At 38.1% G+C, this 19,325-nt stretch overlaps 1 protein-coding gene across 1 annotated transcript; it reads left to right on the top strand.

The window, feature by feature from the left end:
- Positions 1–9,194: 9,194 nt before the first annotated feature.
- Positions 9,195–16,287, top strand: LOC127796896 (uncharacterized). Its single transcript, XM_052329302.1, has 2 exons — positions 9,195–9,346; positions 15,957–16,287. The coding sequence occupies exons 1-2, from the start codon at positions 9,195–9,197 to the stop codon at positions 16,285–16,287; spliced, it is 483 nt and encodes a 160-aa protein (XP_052185262.1).
- Positions 16,288–19,325: the final 3,038 nt, after the last annotated feature.

Genomic DNA, 19,325 nt, shown 5'->3' with positions numbered 1-19,325 from the left:
ATTCACACGTTGCCAAGGCCATAGCATGATATTTTGCTTCGACACTCGACCTAGCAACAACCTCCTGCTTCTTACTTTTTCAAGATACTAGGTTTTCTCCAACCAGAACACAATATCCTGAAGTAGACCGTCTGTCAGAAGGAGAACCTGCCCAATCAGCATCAGAATATCCGACTACTCGAGTATGATCTCTGTCCTCATGCAATAGTCCTCTACCTGGAGCTCCCTTAATATACCTGAGAATCCGGACTACCGCATCCCAATGGCTATCACAAGGAGATTGTAAAAACTGACTGACAACACTGACTAAGAAAGAAATATCTAAGCGAGTGATAGTGAGATAATTAAGTTTTCCGACTAGCCTACGGTATCTTCCAGGATCAGCAAGAGGCTCCCCCTGTCCTGGTAAGAGCTTTACATTAGGGTCTATAGGAGAATCTATAGGTTTACAATCAAGCATCCCAGTTTCTTCCAGAATGTTTAACACATACTTCCGTTGAGAGATAACAATACCAGAACTGGACTGAGCAACTTCTATGCCAAGAAAGTATTTAAGTAACCCCAAGTCCTTAGTTTGAAAATGATGGAAATGATGTTTCTTCAACTGAATAATACCATCCTGATCATCACCGGTAATAACAATATCATCCACATAGACAACCAAATATATACAACTCCCCTGTGATGTGTGTTTATAAAAAACCGAATGATCAGACTCACTACGAGTCATACCAAAGTCTTGAATGACAGCACTGAAACGACCAAACCAGGCTCGAGGAGACTGCTTCAACCCATGTAGTGAGCGACAGAGTTTACAAACCTGCTCAGACTCCCCCTGAGCAACTAATCTAGGAGGTTGCTCCATATAAATCTCCTCTTGAAGCTCACCATGTAAAAAAGCATTCTTAATGTCCAGTTGATACAACGGCCAGTGGCGCATAGCTGCTATAGAGAGAAACAAATGCACAGAGGACGTCTTAGCAACAGGGGAAAAAGTGTCACCATAGTCAAGGCCATAAACCTGAGTATACCCTTTGGCAACCAAACGAGCCTTGAGGCGATCAACCTGCCCATCAGGACCCACCTTGACAGTATAGATCCACCGACAGCCGACAAGAGATTTCCCTGGGGGTAAAGGAACCAAATCCCAAGTACCATTGGAATGCAAAGCAGTCATCTCATCCACCATTGCTCTTGTGATGTGAAGCTTAGGAAATAAACCTAACTTTTAATATGTATAAAACCACTTAATTAAATCCATAGACTATACATCTATATATATATATATACAAATACAATGGGCCATGGGCTCTGTCATAGGATTAATCCTAGACTATAACCATATAACTCAACATTTTTGAATAGCTAAGGGTTCTTAAACTTTTGCAGTACTGTGTTTGTTCTTAGTATCTAATTTTATTTGTTCTAAACATTGCTTTTGAAACATTTTTTTGAAAATGAAAAAAAAAAAATTGTTGCGTATTTTATAAGATGATCAAATACATGCAATTTTTTTTATATTAACAAAAATACCCATCCTCTTCAAAAAAAAAAAAAAAAAAAAAAGGTTGAATAGTCACTAACGCTTGGTTTCCATATTGTACTTGTTGGTTTCATCATGTCAACTAAGTGATGAAATACAACTATATTAATTATCTTCATTCACCACCATCTCATGAAACTTCTCCATATGAAGATGGTGTTGAAACTTCATTTCATCATTACTCCGCCAGGGGATGTTATCCATTGTCGGTCCCAAGCCCGGATAAAGGAGGAGGGTTTTGCGTTAGGTAACTGACATCCAGCGTAAAACCTAGTCGGATCCAAATATGAATTCTAGACAATCTATCTGTTGGGGCGTAACCCACGTAGAAGTCTAGAATTTATGTAGCCGACCCTACATAGTGGTATAAAGGTTGGATATGTTGTTGTAGTCACTAACACTTGGACTGATGGAGAGGTGGTTACACAGTTGAATGGAAACAAAAAATACGAACAAAGCAATTTTTCCAAAAGATGGAAATTGTGTTCCTGTTTTTTGGAGTGAAAATGATGCTTGTATTGGTGGATAAAATGAAACAAGACATGGGTATTAAAGTTGAGTTATGGAAGGGCATCTTAGAGTCCAATAACTTCAAGTTGAATGGGTTCTCAAAACTAAATTTGAATTTAAGAAAAATAGAAATAGAAGTGAAGTTCTGGTGAGACTGAAAGATTGAGTTTTTTTCTTTTTTTTATCAATTGGAACCCACAACCACTACACTTGGGGTGTGCATTGAGTAAACTCACTAGTATGCACAATAGTTGACAAACCACGTGCCACCAGTGGAGTTATTCTGAGAAGGGTCACTTGAGATATATGTGATAAATTGTTCAAAAAAATAAAAAGAAAAAAGATAAAAGGATGTTACTACAAAATTAAGATAGGATGGTTAAAATGGAGACATGCTTTCAACTTCTATGTGATTGTAGAATTTTTTTTTTTTAAAGCTGAAAAGGAAGTTTTATGAGACAAATATATGACCAGCTTTGTTATATGACATGAAATTTTGAGTAGTTAAGTACAAATATATGTAAAATATGATGGTAATTGAGATGGGAATTTCTGGTCATACAAGAAAAAATAAAATTAGAAATAAAGTTATTTATAATAAGGTTGTGGTGCTTATTGAAGATAATAGGTGCAAAATGCGATTAAGATAGTCTGGATATGTGAAAAGGACATTACAAACATGCCCATGACAAGAGTGGATGGAATGAAAGAAGCTTGTAGAAAAAAGGGTAGAAGAAGACTAAAGTAAATTAAAAGCTCTTATATGTGGTATGAGATATAATGGTGATGATTGGTGAGATCCTTACAGCTGGCCCCACTTAATGGGATTAAGGCTTGATTGTGTTGGTGGTGGGGATGGTTGCCTTTGGAGTGAAGGATGATAGGAGGTCGAAATTCTAATTATATTGTTGATGTGTATATGAACTTTGGTGGAAGTATTTCTGAATAGTTTTGTCACGTACTTAGGCTGCTGAGCCTTTATTTTGTAGCTATGCTTTTATTTTGTAGAGTGAATTAGCTTGCTGGAGGAATGTTCCAGCTATGCAAGTGGTTAGGCAAGTTGTATTGATTCTAGAAGGACTTGGCAACCGTTTGGCGCCAATTCCAAGTTGAGGCAGTGACCCAGCCCATTTGAAACTCACAGAATTGATAATCGAATCGATCATTTTCCCTCCTCTCTCTCTCTCTGATTTTCCCCCCTCAATTCTCTAATTCTTACTCTTCCCTCTCAATCCCAGCCTAATTCTTTCTCAAATAGGAGATAATTTCCTCGTTAGATCTAGAATCTGACATTTTGGTATAAGAGCAAGTTCCTAGCTGGCGTTCTTGAAGAGATCAAACCATGGCTGATGGTACTAGAATGAAAGAGGTGGAGACAACTATAGCAAGTGACTGCATCAATGGTGGAAATTCAAAACTGTGTGGAGACGATGGAGGAGAAGATTGGATCAGTGGTGGATCGGAAGTTGGAGGTAGTTGCGAAGAAGTTTCATGGGGATATGCGTGAACAGATCAGGGAGGAGATGCGGGATTAGGGCAATTTGCTACTCGAACAACTGCATCAATTCATGCTTATGTTCTCTTGTCAACATCAGGTGAGATCATGCTCTTGTTCTCCAGTCAACACCAGGAAAGAATCTCATCTGATTGCCCCCCTAAGGATCATTTGGACCCAATTCTACTAGGAATTGGAACCAGTAACCTGAATGCCGGATCATTGGAGTTCGAAGTAGATCCGGCTACGGTGGGAGAGAATGTGTTGGAAAGAAGGCAGGAGGTTCCTACTCTTCCACACCATTTTGGTGCCTAAATTGGAATTGCTTGTGTTCGAGGGACAAAAGCCTCAATGGTGGATTAGGCGCTGTGAAAAATTGTTTGGAATCCACCAAGTGGTAGACAATCAGAGGGTGGCCTTGGCATCGGCCTACCTCAATGATGTTGGGGACGTATGGTTCTAGGGATGGTCCAAAGTTAAAGAAACATATACTTGGGATGAATTTGCTAAAGGGTTGTGTGAGAGGTTCGGGGAAAAAGGCTGATACAATCATTATCAGTGAACTAAAACTCAGCCTAGGCGGTGCTGAGGTGCTAGGCGGACACTGGTTGTCGCGATTGTGGCCTAATTGGCCTCCTTAGGCGCTGGCCCGGCTAATTGGTACCGGGCGGCGCCTAGGTAGCTGCCTAGTCGCGTGAACCGCTTGGCAGATTATGGCGCATGAATTGCCTGGGCCGCCTAATCCCTCGATTTCCCCTTCTCTCTCGCGCGCACCGCCACCAATTGTCTTTTGCGGAGCCGCTGTCACTGTCGTCGCTTGCCCTTTCTATCTCAGCCTCTCTTGTCGCACACTGCCATTGTCTCTTGCAGTTGTAAAGTCGTCGTTGCCGCTTTCCATTTCTGTTAGCCTTCTCATCGCATGCCGTTGCCGCTCGCCGCTGACCTTCATTCCACTCTGCTTTCCGGTTGTCTCTTTCGTCTTCCTCACTCCTCACCCTTTGGTAAGCAGTAAGCAAGCAGGAGCGTTGTTGTAACTTTTCTTTTTCTTATTTAATTTATTATTTATGTTAATATTTGATTATTTGTTATTTGAATATTTATTAATGTTTTAAATATTTTAATATATGATTTATATTTCAATTAGATAGTTATTAGTTAGATTCTTCAAATATGGTTTATATTTCATTATTGTTGCTTTTGCCTTCTTGAACCCAGAACTGATCTACAACAATTTGTTTTCTCAACCATAATTCCATTATTTCACATGTTGTTCCAACTTTGATTTATTTGAAAATAACATCAAAATGTTTAAAAAAAAAAAACAGTTTTCCTAGGCGCTAGGCCCCAGTCGAGCGCCCGACTAGCACCTAGCCTGTTTTAGAATACTGATCATTATGGCTGCACGCATAAGAAGGTTGGTATTTTCTTTTGTTGGTTAATTGACTTAGTCAAAATAAATTATAGGCATGGTGGCTACGTGGGTTAATCCGTTTATTTGATTTCAGTTTGTTTATTCAGTTAGATAATATTAGTTGGTTGATTTGTTGTGAGTGCTTTTCTATTTTTTAACTTGGTGGATTTGTTTTAGTTTATTTAATAGGCCTTGATTTGTGCTAACGATTATGAAGAATTAAAAAAACTAAATCTCTCTCATGAATCTTTCCTTTATAGCTTTTCTCCTCTTCTTCACTGTAATTCAGTAGGTTTCCTCCCCCCTAAATTCTGTCTCTATCATTTGGTACCAGAGCACAATTCCGACCATGGATACTCGTAGCAAAACCAATTCTGAATTTCGTAATGAAGTTCACGAAATCTTAACCCGACACGAGTCGAGCATCGACCAAATTCATGCCACCCTGTAAACGGTGTTAACCGAACTTCAAGCTCTCTGGCACTCATCAAGCCCAACCATTTGCCAAACCGAAACCAATCCCTTTGCAGTTGAAGGTTCTTCTCAAACAAACAACACCAATGACCGCCCCCATCAACACCTTAAATTGTTCTTTCCAAAATTCAGCGATGAAGATCCAATGGGTTGGGTCTATAAGGCAGAACAATACTTAGTTTCAAAGCATTAAGCCTGGTAAACGAGTTCAGTTAGCCTCCTTCCATTTAGAGGACATCGCCCTACAATGGCATTGGTGGGTGACAAAATTTCGTGAATCACTCACCTGGGAGGAATTCACCCAAGCTTTATTGCTTTGTTTTGGTCCAACCGACTATGAGCACCCCTTTGAAGCCCTCACTAGACTCAAGCAACTCACCATTGTTTTCTCGTATCAAGAAGAGTTCGAGAAGCTCTCCCATTGAGTCGATGGCCTACTAGAAACATTTTTAATCGGTTGTTTTGTCGCAGACCTCAAAGATGAAATTAGGTTGGACATCAAAATCAAACAACCTTGCTCGCTAACCGATGCTATTGGGGTGGCCCGACTGGTTGAAAAACGTAATGGCTTGCAAATAAAAGGGGATAGTTCCTTCAACACTCCACCTAAGTCAGGGAACAACAACACAACAGGAATTTGGGGTTCCCCACCTGCGCTTAAGACTAGCATTGGCGCCATTAACAATGCCAATTCATTCAAAGGAATTGCGAGCTAAGAAGCTCGAGAGTGCAGGGAAAAAGGCCAATGCTATTTCTATGGTGAGAAATTTCTTCCCGGACATCAATGTTAACGACCTCAACTACTCATGCTTGAAGACATACTTGACTTCATCCTTGCGAACAAGGATAATCTGAGTGGGGGGAAATGATACAATCATTATGGCTGCACGCAGAAGAAGGCTGGGATTTTCTTCTGTTGGTTGTTGGTTAATTGACTTAGTCAAAATAAATTATAGACATGGTGGCTATGTGGGTTAATCCATTTATTTGATTTTAGTTTGTTTATTCTGTTAGATAATATTAGTTGGTTGATTTGTTGTGAGTGTTTTCTTATTTTTTAGCTTAGTGGATTTGTTTTAGTCTATTTAATAGGCCTTTGATTTGTACTAACGATTATGAAGAATTAAGAAAACTAAATCTCTCTCATGAATCTTTCCTTTACAGCTTTTCTCCTCTCTTTTTCACTGCAATTCAGTAGGTTTCCTCCCCCCTCAATTCTATCTCTATTAGAGGCATGATGGATATAGTAGAGGAATTCAATTGGCTAAGACAAGAGGGAACAGGGATGGAGTATGAGATGAAATTCGAAGAGTTAAAGTCTCTAATGCTAAGTAGAAACCCCTACATGACACAGGAGTATTTTGTGTCTAGTTTTGTGAGGGGATTGAGTGATGAGCTGAGATCAGTCGTGAAAGTGTTAAAACCAAAAACAGTGCAAGAGGCGGCAAATGGGGCCTTTCTGCAAGAGTTGACATTTGAGGCACTAATGAGGAAACAAAGAGGGAAGAGTAAGGGAGGACCGCAAGGAGTAGTACAATATGGTAGGAAGTTACCAAGGAGGGAACCCTTAATGATTGTAGCAGGGGTTTGATATCTAGTAGTCCTAACATCAAGCCAGGCCCTACAACCTAGGGACAAGTTTATCGAACAGAGGAGGCAAGCAGGATTGTGTTTCAAATGTGGGGATAAATACTCCCCAGGGCATCAGTGTAGGAAGCAGTTGTTGTTGTTAAAAGGTGAAGAAGATGAAGAGGAGGAAGGCCTAGCATTGGTAGAGGACTTGGGGGAAGAGGATAATGGAGCAATTTCACTACATGTCATTAAAGTAATGGCCAGTAGCAAAATAATTAAGGTCAAAAGGAGGGTACAAGAGGGCACCCTGATGGTCTTGATCGATAGTGGGAGTACCCATAGTTTCATTGATGAAGGGACTGCCAAAAAAATGAAGTGCCAACTAGCTAACACACAACCACTCTCAATGATTGTGGCTAATGGGAACATGGTGATAAGCAAGTCTGCTTGCTTGGGATTTTGTTGGGAAATGCAGGGTGAACTATTTGAAGCTAATTTGAGACTCTTGAAGCTTGGGGGATGTCACATAATGCTAGGGGTAGATTGGATGAAGGGGGTAAGTCCAATCAGTTTTGATTTCAATGAAATGGAAGTGTCCCTTGAAAAAGAAGGAAGGAGGGTGGTTCTACAAGGGAATATGGAGATAGGGACTTGCAAATTGATCAAAGGGAAGAGGTTGCATCAACTGTTCTGGAAGAAAATGTCCCAAGTGGCACAACTATTTTCAATTCAGACCAAGGATGAATGGGAAACCTATGGAGAATCAGAAGGGAATAACTCAATAACCGGCCACAAGCAGCCTCAAGCTACATGGCTGGTACATGAATTAACCTTGCTTGATTTATTACTGGTTGAATATTAGGACCTATTTGTAGAACCTAAGTCTCTTCCACTCGAGAGACCATTAGACCATTCTATACCCCTTCAACCAAATATTGAACCTATCAATATTAGATCTTGTAGATATCCTCCCAAACTTAAAACCGAGATTGAAAGATTAGTTAGGGAAATGTTGTCCCAATTAATAATCAAGCTTAGTCAAAGCCCTTTTGCTTCTCTTGTCCTTTTGGTAAAAAAAGAAATAGGAACATGACGTTTTTGTGTTGATTACAGACAACTAAACGCCATTACCATCAAGGATAAATTCCCAATACCTATTATTGAAGACTTGCTTGATGAGCTCAAACATGACTCTATTTTCTCTAAACTAGACCTACGATCAGACTACCATTAGATAAGAATGAACCCATTTGACATTCCAAAAACTACTTTTAGAACATACCATGGCCATTATGAATTCACTATTATGCCTTTTGGCCTTACTAACGCCCCTGCTACATTTTAAGCCCTTATGAATTATATTTTTGAACCCTTTTCTTAGAAAATTTGTACTAATCTTCTTTGATGATATTTTGATATACAGTTCTTCCTTTGGCCAACACCTAGAGCACCTTAGGACTACTTTTAAGGTCCTGCGATTCAACCAGTTGTACCTCAAGAGGTCTAAGTGTCTTTGCACAAACTCAGATTGAGTACCTGGGACACATTATATCTGAGGAGGGAGTTGGCACTGATCCTAGGAAAATTGAGGCAATAACAGCATGATCTAAGCCCACTAACATTAGAGCATTGAGGGGGTTCTTGGGGCTTACTGGATACTACAGAAATTTTGTGAAGAATTATGGGTTGATCAGTAAACCATTAATTGAGCATTTGAATAAGGATGGATTTAAATGGGATTAAAGGGTTGAGGACGCATTTGAGTAACTTAAGAAAGCCATGAGTGAGGTGCCAGTGCTTGGGTTGCCGGATTTTAGCAAGCCCTTCACGCTAGAGACTGATGCCAGTGGTGTGGGAATAGGGGCAGTCTTGTCTTAGGAGGGTAGGTCTTAGCTTTCCTTAGCCAGACCCTGAGCCCAAGACATCAAAGGCCTGACATTTATGACAAGGAGCTTCTAGCAGTTTTAATGGCGAAAGACAAGTGGAGGCAATACTTAGAGAGGGGGGGGGGGGAGTTCATTATCAAAATCGACCACGTAAGTCTCAAATTCCTATTACAACGGAAGTTACATTCCCATCTACAAAAGAAGGATATGGCTAAATTGATGGGGCTGGACTATGTAATACCGTTTAGAAGGGGAAAGGAGAATGCGGCTACAGATGCTTTATCTCGCTACCAATAGGAGAGTATGATAGCTGCTATTACCACAGTGGTCCTTGATTGGTTCCAAGAGATAATTGAAAGCTATCAAAAGGGGACATGGGCAAAGGAACTACTAGAGCGGCTAAGTATTAATGGAAATTGCGGACCGGACTATGTTCTGACCAATGGGCTGATAAGGTACAAAGGCAGATTGGTGATTGGGGAGTGTGAGGCATTGAAGAATCAAATTCTAAAGTCATTACATAGCTCCCCACTGGGGTGACACTCTAGAATACAGAACACATACCGGAAGGTTAAACAAATTTTCTATTGGCCATATCTTAAAAGGTTTGTGATGGATTATGTGATGAAATGTGATGTTTGTAAGAGGTGTAAGCATGAGACAGTGGCCCAATTGGACCTACTGCAACCCTTGGCCATTCCAAAGAAGGCCTGGACTAATGTGACTATGGATTTTATTGAGGGGTTACCAAGGTCCGAGGGAAGAGATGACATTTAGTGGTGGTCGATCGATTTACCAAGTTTAGTCACTTTCTTGGCTTATTCCACCCTTTTGTAGCTCAAGATGTTGCTAGAATTTTCTTGGACAATGTGGGGAAATTGCATGGGGTCCTGTAGTCCATTGTATCAGTAGAGATAAGGTCTTTACCAATTTGTTTTGGAGGGAATTGCTAAGGTCCATGGGCACTAAGTTACACATGTCCATTGTCTATCATCCACAAATAGATGGGCAGTCTGAGAGGGTCAATCAATGCCTCGAATCTTACCTAAGGTGCCTATGTTTTCTACAGCCAAGAAGGTGGCACAAATGATTATTTTTGGCCTAACAGTGGTATAACTCCTGCCACTATAGTTCAATTAACATGACCCCCTTTGAGGCTTTATATGAGTACAAGCTAGCCCTGTTACTGGTTGTGGGGGAACCAACTATAGTGGCAGCAGTTGGAGCTTACATGCAACAAAGACAAGAGATCCTAACACTACTGAAGACAGAGTTAGCTAAGGCACAAAATAAGATAAACAAATGGCTGATAGGAGGCGAAGTGAGGGAGTTTTCAGAAGGAGAGGAAGTGTATTTGAAGCTAAGCCACCAACACCTCTGAGCTCATTCTCGACAACCAATGTCTAAGTTGAGCCCCAAATTTTATGGACCATTTCCAATGCTTGCAAAGGTATGGCTAGTGGCCTATCATTTGTAATTACCGAAGGGATCCCAAATACATCTGGTATTCCACGTCTCCCTGCTCAAGAAGGGAGTTGGATCATAGGTGGCCAGCCCATTCCTTCCTCTTAATCTTAGGGAAGAAGCAAAACCAGCAACTCCTACGGCTATCCTGGACAGAAGGATCATCTACAGACATGAAGCGCCTATCACTCAGGTGTTGGTCAAATGGTCCTCACTCCACTCAGACAACATCACCTAGGAATACCTGTTAAACTTACTGAGACAGTTTCCTAACTTGGCTTCCTATTATATATTTCTTGAGGGCAAGAAATGATTGATGGAGGGGGAAGTTGTCACGTACTTTGGCTGCCGAGCTGTTATTTTGTAGCTATGCTTTTATTTTGTAGAGGGAACTAGCTTGCTGGAGGAATGTTCCAGCAATGCAAGTTTTTATGCAAGTGGTTAGGCTAGCTGTACTGATTCTAGAAGGACTTGGCAACCGATTTGGCGCCAATTCCAAGCTGAGGCAGTATAAAAGAACTGACCCAGCCCATTTGAAACTCACAGAATTGATAATCAAATCAGTCATTTTCCCTCCTCAACTCTCTCTCTCTCTCTCTGATTTTCCCCCTCAATTCTCTAATTCTCACCCTTCCTTCTCAAATCCCGGCCTAATTCTCTCTCAAATAGGAGAGAATTTCCCCGTCAGACCTAGGATCTGACAATTTTTTAGCATTTCCAATGGTCAATAAGCTTCAGTTGCTAGCTTCTTAGTCCTCTCTTCTAGCAGAATCTTTGGAATCCCCTTTACCCCGGTTGCTCTTTTTATCGACAAATTGGTACTTGGGATGATGCCTTGCTCTTGTGAAAAGAGTGCAAATAAATTTTAGAGGTGGTTGTCAAGGGATTTTTTCAGTGTTGTCTATTCTTTTATTGGGATTATTTGGGTTATACACCTGTGTCTGTTATAACTTTACTAGGTTGTTCTGGTCACAGATATCTATGGCAATTGATGAGAAGAATGTGGGTGTCCCTTTTCTGTGTGATATGACAGTTTAGAAGGGGCAAATCAGATAGCCTTTGAAGAATTGGAGTGACCTCTTCATGTATCTCAACGAAACAGTTCTTATTTCCTTGGAGTGCGATATCATTTGTCTTTTTCTTCTTCTATAGACCATTTGAGTCACATACACATGGGTCTAAGATATATACAGATATAAATAGTATATTCTAAGATCTATCTGCAAAGTCATTTGCAGAGTTTTAAGAGTTTGCACCCTCTGAAGGCATTTGTTTTCAAGGCTGTTATTAAATTATTGTCTAGTTTGTCTGGGAAGCACTGTGTGCCCTCTTACGACTTGATTATTGGCTTTGATAGTTTGATAGAATGTTTCTTTTGCGTTTATTTACTTGCTAAGCTAGAATGGCCTTTAGTATTGTACTCTTCTAGTAGTATTAGGGCATGATCAACTATGACATCTTGGCAATGATGTGCCATTCCTTTGGAAATGGAAAATTTGAAGCAAACCCCATTCTCTTCTTATTGCTCTTGTGTCTAAGGTGATCAGTCTAGTGCATAATATGAATTTGAGACTTGTGTCTGATGGGGAACATGAATAATAATTTGGCAAGTATTTTAGCTGTAAGGTTGAAGTGGGAAGAAAAATCTTTTACTAGAACTGCTGGTCATTCTGTGTTGACTTCATAATCAGCTCTACAATTTCATTTATCACCTGCAATTCCATATTGGTGAAGCTTATAATTCTATGTTGGGGCAACATTTTCCTATGGATGTTGGACATAATGACTTCAGGGGAGGTGGCAGAACTGTTGAGCAATTCCCTCAACACTTAGTCAAGTGTTGAAAATAGTACTCTTTATCGCAGCTAGTTCCGAACCCTAGGCAATGGAGGATTGCATTAGGTAGGTGATAATTAGTGTACCACTTGGTGGATCTTCCCAATCATGGATTTTGGACAGGATACCTTTGTTGTTTATATGGCACATAAGTTTGGTAGTTAAGTACTACTATGTGCAAAATATGAATATAACTAAGCTGAGGATGTTAAATAGGATGTGCAGTCATACAAGACAAGACTGTTAGAAACGAGATAATTTGTATATGGTTGAAGTGGTGTTTATTGAAGATAATATTTATGAGATGTGGCTATGATGGCTTGGACATGTAAGAAGAAGACTAATAGACGTGTCTATGAGGAAAGTGGATGAAATGAGGAAAGTTTATAGCAAAAGAGGTAGAGGAAGAACAAAGTAAACAAAATGGGAGACCGTTAGGCATGACATGGGATATATAATGGTCTTGTAGAAGATATAACCATGAATAGAATGGAGAGCTAGAATTCATGTAGCCAATCCAACTTAAATGTGATTAAGGTGTGACAATGATGATGGGTTTGCAAAGGTTATTAGTGCTCCCAAGGTTTGAGGTAAAAGGGCCTACTTCTCTGCTTCTTTCTCTTTGTTAGGGTGGTGTTGAGTCCCTTGATTGGGAGGCAGTGGAGGGAGGCTGATTTTCAGGTCTGCAGTTGGTAGCAAAGGGGCTGAGGAGGTATCTAGCTTACCTACTTGTTGCAAATTCTTTTCTGCTAGTGGAGGAAGATTTAAGAGTTCTATGGTGCAGAACTATGTTTTGGCGGGGAAATGGATGAGTTTGGATTTGGCATTGCAAGGTTTAAGAAGAGGTTGGTGTCATGGGATAGGCAGTACATTACTGGAGAGCTATAAACTTATAAGCTTACCCTATTTAGCATGGGTTTGTTAGGGAAGTGTTTTGTGGATATTTGCTAACTAATAAGATACTTTATGGAGAAGGGGGCGTGGGGAAGATCTGTTAGATAAGGGTGAATTTTCTTTTGATAGTAGGCCACATACTTAAGGATGCAAGATTATTATTATAAGGGAGGGTGTGTGGCAGGGGGTTGAAAATCTTTAAACTTGTCAGTGCAGAAAAGGGAAGGTGATGTTCCAGCAAAGCATGATAGTCATGGTGTGTTTGGATGCCTGCGAAGGAGTCTTTCTAGGAATGCACTGGATAGGTTGGTCTCCTCATACCCAAATGGTGCTGCAGCATTGGGAATTGGAATCAGTACAGATTCTTAATAGGCCTCACTGCCTCAGGATTTTCATGTATGTATATACCAAGAAGATTCTTGTAGTTTGGGTGGGGTCTTCTGTTTCTTTATTCTTTCATAAACTTGTTGGGCAAAGGAAGTCCACTATCCATTTGGAGACAAGCCTTTTGACAGATGAGGTCTCTATTGAAAGTGGCATTTTTACTTGGATTTATGCATGTGAACTGTGAAGCTACTCCAATGACTGATAACTAGAGTAAGAGATGGAATCATGGATTGATGTTGCACATGCAAGAAGGTGGATATAACTGTCAATTATTTCCTTTATTTCTTGTCTCTCAAGAAATATTTTATGTGACCTTTTTTGTCCATGAAGTAGAGTGAGCTATGCACTGGATAAGTAGAGGTCTTTTCGCTTATTGGCAAAGGTGATGTTGTAAAGATCAGTTGGAAGGCTTGGAGCATTGCCCCTCTCTGTTTGAGGTGGTGCTTATATAGAAAGAGAAATAGAAGAACATTTAATAGCACAGAGAGTTTGATCATGTATTTTCTTGGTGGGTGGGGGGTGGGAGGGATTGAGGGTCAGTGTGAGGCAGAAGAAGGATGTCATTCCCAAAATACCAAGCATTTCAGGCACAGCAAAGTAAACAAAACAAGGAATGAAATAAGATTCATACCAAACTAGAAAATGATCCTAATAGTTACAGATGAAATGAGAAGTCATAAGAAGCAAAAAAGCAACCTAAGACACCAAGGAAAACTGCTCCCAATCACCATGAAGACAGATTCAAAATGAAACATTATAATCCAGCATTCATCCCTGAGTGGATTCTGAATCTGCATGAAGGCGAAGCTCCAAGATAAGGTCCTTGACTGAGCTGCAAACTTAGCTTCAGAGAGTGCCAAAATGATCTCTTCATGAACAAGAGTGACTACTGAGAGAGAAATGCATGTAAGCACTGGAAGCGGTCCAATTGAGAGCCTTAACCCGATCTACAATACTTGCACTCCCAGTGAAAATAGGAAGAAAAGAACAGAATGATCCTACAGTCTGAGAATTTTTTCTGTGAGTGAAGGTAATCCTGATTTTTGACAAGAAGGCTGAGTCTTTTATTTTTTCTGATCAATAAGACAACAAAGAACCTGCCAAAGAGGGGGCAATCCCATACAAAACACCCAGCTCAACTTCCAGAGAGAATAAGGCTCAAAGTTTTTTATGATAAGAAGTGTCCAAGGGAACAAAAAAGAATATGGAAGAATAGGTAATGGACAGAGATTGATGATGGTGGGGAGGCGTAACCAAAAGAACCGGAAGAATAAGGAGAGGGTTCTATAGTTTATTCAAAGATACGAAGAGAGTAATTGCTGTTCGTAATAATGCTTGAACAGAAAGCTTCCTGCTCATAAACCATCTTGTTCTCGGCTTTTGAAGTAGTCCACAGTATAACAGCAGTCAAACTTAGTGCTGAATGTTTGTGAACTTTAGTAAATAAGGAGAAACTATGCTAATCAGTGAACCGTGTTTTGAAGCTTCAAGAACCTTTACACTGTTTGGAACAAGGATTTGGTCAAAGCACAAAAAAGCAAAGGGAAACAAATGTTCTTGTATCATGTAAAAATGTTTGTATTCAAGTTATTTTCTTTTCTTTTCTTTTCCTTTCTGTTGGAAAACCCTAGTTCCAAACATAGCGTTGGGGTTCAGTTTAAATCCTGGAAGCTTGTTTAAAGAAGGGACATGAAAGACAGAATCAAAATTGCATATAGAAATTTAAGTCCTTGTGGATTTATTTGTGACCAATACACTTCTGGTTTAGAGAGCCCTTTTGTGGATTTTCTGGAGGAGTTTTATATCCTAGTAGATATGCAGTTGCTCATATGGTGTATAGTTTCTGGATAGGATAGCCCCTTCTCTAGGCCCCCTTTTAATGAAATTCTTGCATTATTTTTAAGAAGATGGAAAAGGAAAGAACAGGCACTTTGAAGTCTTTTCTTTTCTGATTTCCTATGTTTATAAAGCCTGTGTTATCTTCATAGTTCTTAGTAATTATTGTCATGGTCTTTGTCTTTGATTGCTATTTTCCTGTGGAAAGAGATTTGTGCCAATTAACGGCTCTGAATTGAATGTATACCTAAATGAAGTTTTTCCCCTTGATATGCTAATATGACAAAGTGCTGATGTGGCCTAATATGTTGTGACCTGCTCTTCTCAATTTGGGGGGGGGGGGGGGGGGGTGTAATATCACTCAGAACAGTTTTAGATTATGTCGGGGACAACTGCGGTCTGGATAGTTGGTAAATGTGAAGGTATGGCTGTTGAAGCTTCAATCTAGCACATACAAGAGATTGAATGGCTGTTTGGTCTCACTCTTTTATCATATCCAGTTATCCTGTTGGATTGTAATGTTGGGTGGGCACTAACCTCTTGAAAGTAGGTCTAAATTGTGATGTGTTCTTCTCTAGTGCAAACATCATGTGTGTTTTGCATTTGGAATTAGAAGCTAATTTTTTATTTATTTTTTTGATTGATCAGATCCAATGTGTCGGTGGATTCAAAATCATCGGACGAGGGGAAGGATTCAGCGGAAGAGGGCAGAGTGTTGAGAATGAGGGGATTGCCATTTTCAGCGGGCAAGGACGACATCATCGAGTTTTTCAAAGATTTCGAGTTGGGTGAAGACTCAATCCACTTGACGTTTAATTCAGAAGGGAGGCCAACTGGGGAAGCATTTGTGGAATTTGAGTGCGCAGAGGATTCAAAAGCAGCAATGGGGAAGGATAGGATGACACTGGGGAGTCGCTACATAGAGCTCTTCCCATCATCCCTCAAGGAGTTGAATGAAGCAATTTCAAAGGGACGCTGAATTTATTATGACCATGCTTTTGAGAACACCCCCACCCTTCTCTACCTGCCATCATGTAGTGATTATAATACATCTGCCCTTGTCTGGTAGTAACGTTTGGGACTTTAGGTCTATATAACATATATTCATGAGATTGCTTTTTGACATTTTAATTGCAAAGGACGGGCTTAATAAGTTGTGTACTTTTCTGGGATTCTATATTTATGCATCTGTATCTGTACTGGATATTGCATCTTAAGCCATGAATCCGTTCCCTTTGGTCCTTTCATTTGGCTGCCATTTCCACTTTTTTTTTCTTTTTTTTTTTAAGCAAACAGGGAAATCTATGTGGAATATAGCTTCTTGTTGTTTAATCCCGTACGATTAAGGTAGCGGTTATTAAAATGAGTAAAATAAGATTGTATTAAGATAAAGTTAGAATATTTATTAAATTATTTATTAATTTTTTTAGAATGTACTAAATAACATAGTGTTATTTTTTCTTATATGTAAATATCAAAATATGCTTATCTTAAGAGAGGGGAGAGATAAGTATATTTATTAAAATTCAGATAAGAAATTATGTCTTTATTTTTTCAAGGATCATCAAATAATTTTAATAAATATATTGAAAAAAATAAAAACTTGAAATACTTTTTATATCTTATTTTTTTCAAACTAAGTATCATTTAAATATATTGATATTTAATAAAATATTTAAAAATGAATTAAATTATAATCAGATTAAAAATTTAATGATGGTTATATAAAATGTATTAAAATATAAAAATTATTTATTATAGAAGATAAAGTTAAAGAGGGCAACTATATTATTTAGTAAAAATATAAATTATGTGGTGAAGGAGTCATTAAAAATTAATAAAATAATATTAATCCAAATTCATTGATTTCAGTGAGGGCCACGTGTGCGTGTCTCATATGAGATAACTAAAACTAAAGCAGGAGACTATAATAGGACGAGGATCACCCACCCTTAAGGCTGCTGCTGCTGGCTTCGGGTATCCTAAGAAAGAAGATGCCATGGAAACACTCGTAATAAGACAGGAAACCGACACCAAATTGCTTAAATTAATTAATCATCACATCTCGCTTAAATAATTCCAAATTTTTATACGGTTATTAAGTTTTGATATTTTATGTATCATTAATCCAAACTAATAGTGAAGTATTTATTGATAGTTATTTATAATATTATAAATAATTATTTACGAACATTTATGTTGTTATCGTAATATAATAAAAAAAATTATACAAAATGAGACAGAGTACGACAAAAAATAAGGGGCTCGATCTGCAAGTTGGGAGACAAATGGCCAATTACTTGTCTGAGGGAGAGTTTATCGTTGTTCGAAAGAACTCACACTATTCCGTCCAATTGAAAGAAACATTAATTGAGCCGAATCTCTTATATAAGTAATTGTTGGACTTGATCAAGTGACCAAAGAATTAAAATCGAGCAAGATATATACAGTTGCCTAGGAGAACTCCGTTGTCCATGAGAGTACTCCGAGGCAAAAAATCATCAAAAAGTAAGTGAAAATTTCTCCTACACAAGTCTTCTGATGTTTAAATCAGATGCAGTCTTCATGTTGCTATGAATAAGTAGGAAACTAGCTAAAACTACAATTTACTAAATTTTAGATTATCACGTTTTAATTGATATAATAAATATTAAAGTTTATTTAAATTCAACTACAATTTACTAAACTTGAGGTGAAACTAGTTCCTAAAATTTAACTAAAAAATGTTGCTCTAACCGCCCAATTAAGTATGATACAAATCAAAATATCATCCCATGCAATATTGTCTACATTTATTGGAAATATACAAAATTTTATAATTAATTACACCTGTTAAGTAAACCTATAAAAATACATATGTGAATTCGTTTGGTAGAAAGCACCGTAATTTCTTATCGTAAGGCCAAAGTTTATAACCTTATATTTTTTGTATTTTATAAGATTATTTGATTTTTTTCATTAATAAAATAAAATAATATTTGGAATCTAAAAATATGAACGTGTGCATGGGCTGGGCGGATGCACCTGTGAGTTGTCCTGGGTTGGGCAGTCCATTATTAAATTTAATTTTTTTATATAAATAAATAATTTTTAATAATAATTCAGTCCAAAAAAATTATAACACACTATAAAATTTGTGATATGCAATTTTTCATCTAAAAAAAAAAATTAATCTCTTCTTACATAAATTTTTGAATCCACCACTATGTGTATGAATATATTATATCAAACTCATCACTTGGCTTGTAATATTAGGTTGGTCACAATCGATATCACAAAAAAAAAAAAAAAAAAGGTTTAATCATACTCAAGCACCGTCCAAGAACTCCAACCACATAATATTAGCTTATCATGTTCAATCACATCATAAGGGAACGGATATTTTAGGTTCACAAAAATTTAAATTAAAATATTAGGAAAGTCTAGTCCTTCTTATTGCAGAGGAAGTTGAACATAATTAATTGATGTATTCAGTTAAATTCGATAATTACATCGTATTTATTTTAGTTACTTAAAAAAAATCATCTCATTATTTTACTCTTGATTTATTAAGGTCTCACAATTGTTTCAAGTTTGATTATGTGCATTATTAGTATCTCTAACATAAACTTAAAGTCTATCTTTCTTTTTAAAATTATTGAACCATTTGTTTACAAAATAATCACCACCTCCTTGTTCTTCATTATTTGTTTTAAAAAGAAATCAGTATAAGCAAAATGTGACATCTTTAGTTATACTATATTCCAATTAATCACCAAATTCATTGAACCAAATTGGAATGAATCGTCTTGATTTCGAGACTGACACATATCTCTTTGCAAGTAGACTCTTCTAATTTGATCTCGAAGATTAACATTGTATCATTATTGAAGTTCTTAATTAGCTCGGGATCCATAATAAAGTTGTGCAACATTAATTTGCTCAATACTTGCTTTGTTAACTTGTTCATTTTCTTCAATATAAATTTCTTCCTTGCTTTATTTGCTTCACAATTTTCTTTAATACTTTGCTTTCTTT

This window comes from Diospyros lotus, chromosome 3 (assembly GCF_014633365.1).
Source record: "Diospyros lotus cultivar Yz01 chromosome 3, ASM1463336v1, whole genome shotgun sequence".
Taxonomy (NCBI): Eukaryota; Viridiplantae; Streptophyta; class Magnoliopsida; order Ericales; family Ebenaceae; genus Diospyros; species Diospyros lotus.
Note: the sequence above shows the minus strand (reverse complement) of the source record. Positions and strands in the feature narration are given on the sequence as shown.

Coding starts and splice junctions, on each gene's coding strand:
- LOC127796896 (XM_052329302.1), top strand. CDS start 9,195: ATGATAGCTGCTATTACCACAGTGGTCCTTGATTGGTTCCAAGAGATA. Junction 9,347..15,956: donor CTGACCAATGGGCTGATAAG/GTACAAAGGCAG, acceptor TTGATTGATCAG/ATCCAATGTGTCGGTGGATT.